The sequence below is a fragment of the Papaver somniferum genome, chromosome 11, assembly GCF_003573695.1.
Source record: "Papaver somniferum cultivar HN1 chromosome 11, ASM357369v1, whole genome shotgun sequence".
Taxonomy (NCBI): Eukaryota; Viridiplantae; Streptophyta; class Magnoliopsida; order Ranunculales; family Papaveraceae; genus Papaver; species Papaver somniferum.
The window spans coordinates 129154431-129155543 of NC_039368.1; the positions used below are offsets into that span (position 1 = coordinate 129154431).

Here is a 1113-nt window from a genome sequence, read left to right on the forward strand (position 1 = left end):
TGTCAAGTCCAGGATTATAAGCATGAATATCTTAGAACCTAAACCACTGTCGTTTGTGTACCATGTCTTCTTTCTGACCAGAATGCGTTTCCTTCTTGTGAATTCCCTCTACTTGTATTGTGACTAATGATGTTATTGTTGCCGAATATTCTCTAACATTGTTTACATTTTTAGGATAGTATTATGTTGTTGATGCTGGATATCCAAACATGCCTGGTTTTCTTGCTCCATATTGGGGAGTTCGTTATCACTTACATGACTGTAGAAGAGGAAGCAATGGAAGGTTCACTGCAAAGGAGTTGTTTAATTTTGGGCATTCTTCATTAAGGAATGCAATCGAGCGAAGCTTTGGAGTTCTTAAATCTCGCTTTCCAATTTTGAGGGATCCTTCCTCATTTCCATACAACACCCAGGTACAAATATTAATAGCAACATGTGCAATTCACAATTTCATTAGGACAGAATCCAAGTCTGATGAACTGTTTGCATATTATGCAAATGAAGAAAATGTCATAGATGTTGATACATCCCCGCCCGATGAACCAACGTTTAGTGGTATGTACGCACATCAACAAAGAAGAAGTGAAATGAATCACATGAGAGTAGAAATTGCGGATGCCATGTATAGGTTCCGATACCGAAACTAGCTAAGATCAAACTGCTGGTGTATTGAAGATCTATAATTAAATTTCTGTGTTGTGGTTTATAAAAAAAACACTAAAATGATAATGATAAACATGTGTACCAAACAACTTCTCATTTTAATCATTTTTCATTTTTTGATAATCAGTTATTCCAAAAAGTTGTTTGTTAAAATTTATTTCAAAAATAATTATGATATAATCATTTTTCAGTTTATGATTATCTATAATCATAAATAGATAATCATAATGGTTACCAAACAAGGCCATTAAACATGATTTTTTTCATAATTCATTATGACGTGCGAAAATGAACAAATGTTTGGCCCCTAGATAATCTTAGCAAGAGCATTCTGGAGTTTCCATTATATTAAGTTGTGATTACTTATATTTTTTCGAAGAATGTTATATTAAAAGAGAAAAATAGAAATACAAATGACAAAGCTAATCACTCTTTCATGAGAGTTTCCCA

The 1113-nt window shown here is 32.8% G+C and overlaps 1 protein-coding gene across 1 annotated transcript; it reads left to right on the top strand.

The window, feature by feature from the left end:
- Positions 1-209: 209 nt before the first annotated feature.
- LOC113325131 lies at positions 210-647 on the top strand. Its single transcript, XM_026573353.1, has one exon. The coding sequence runs from the start codon at positions 210-212 to the stop codon at positions 645-647; it is 438 nt and encodes a 145-aa protein (XP_026429138.1).
- The last annotated feature ends 466 nt before the right edge of the window (positions 648-1113 follow it).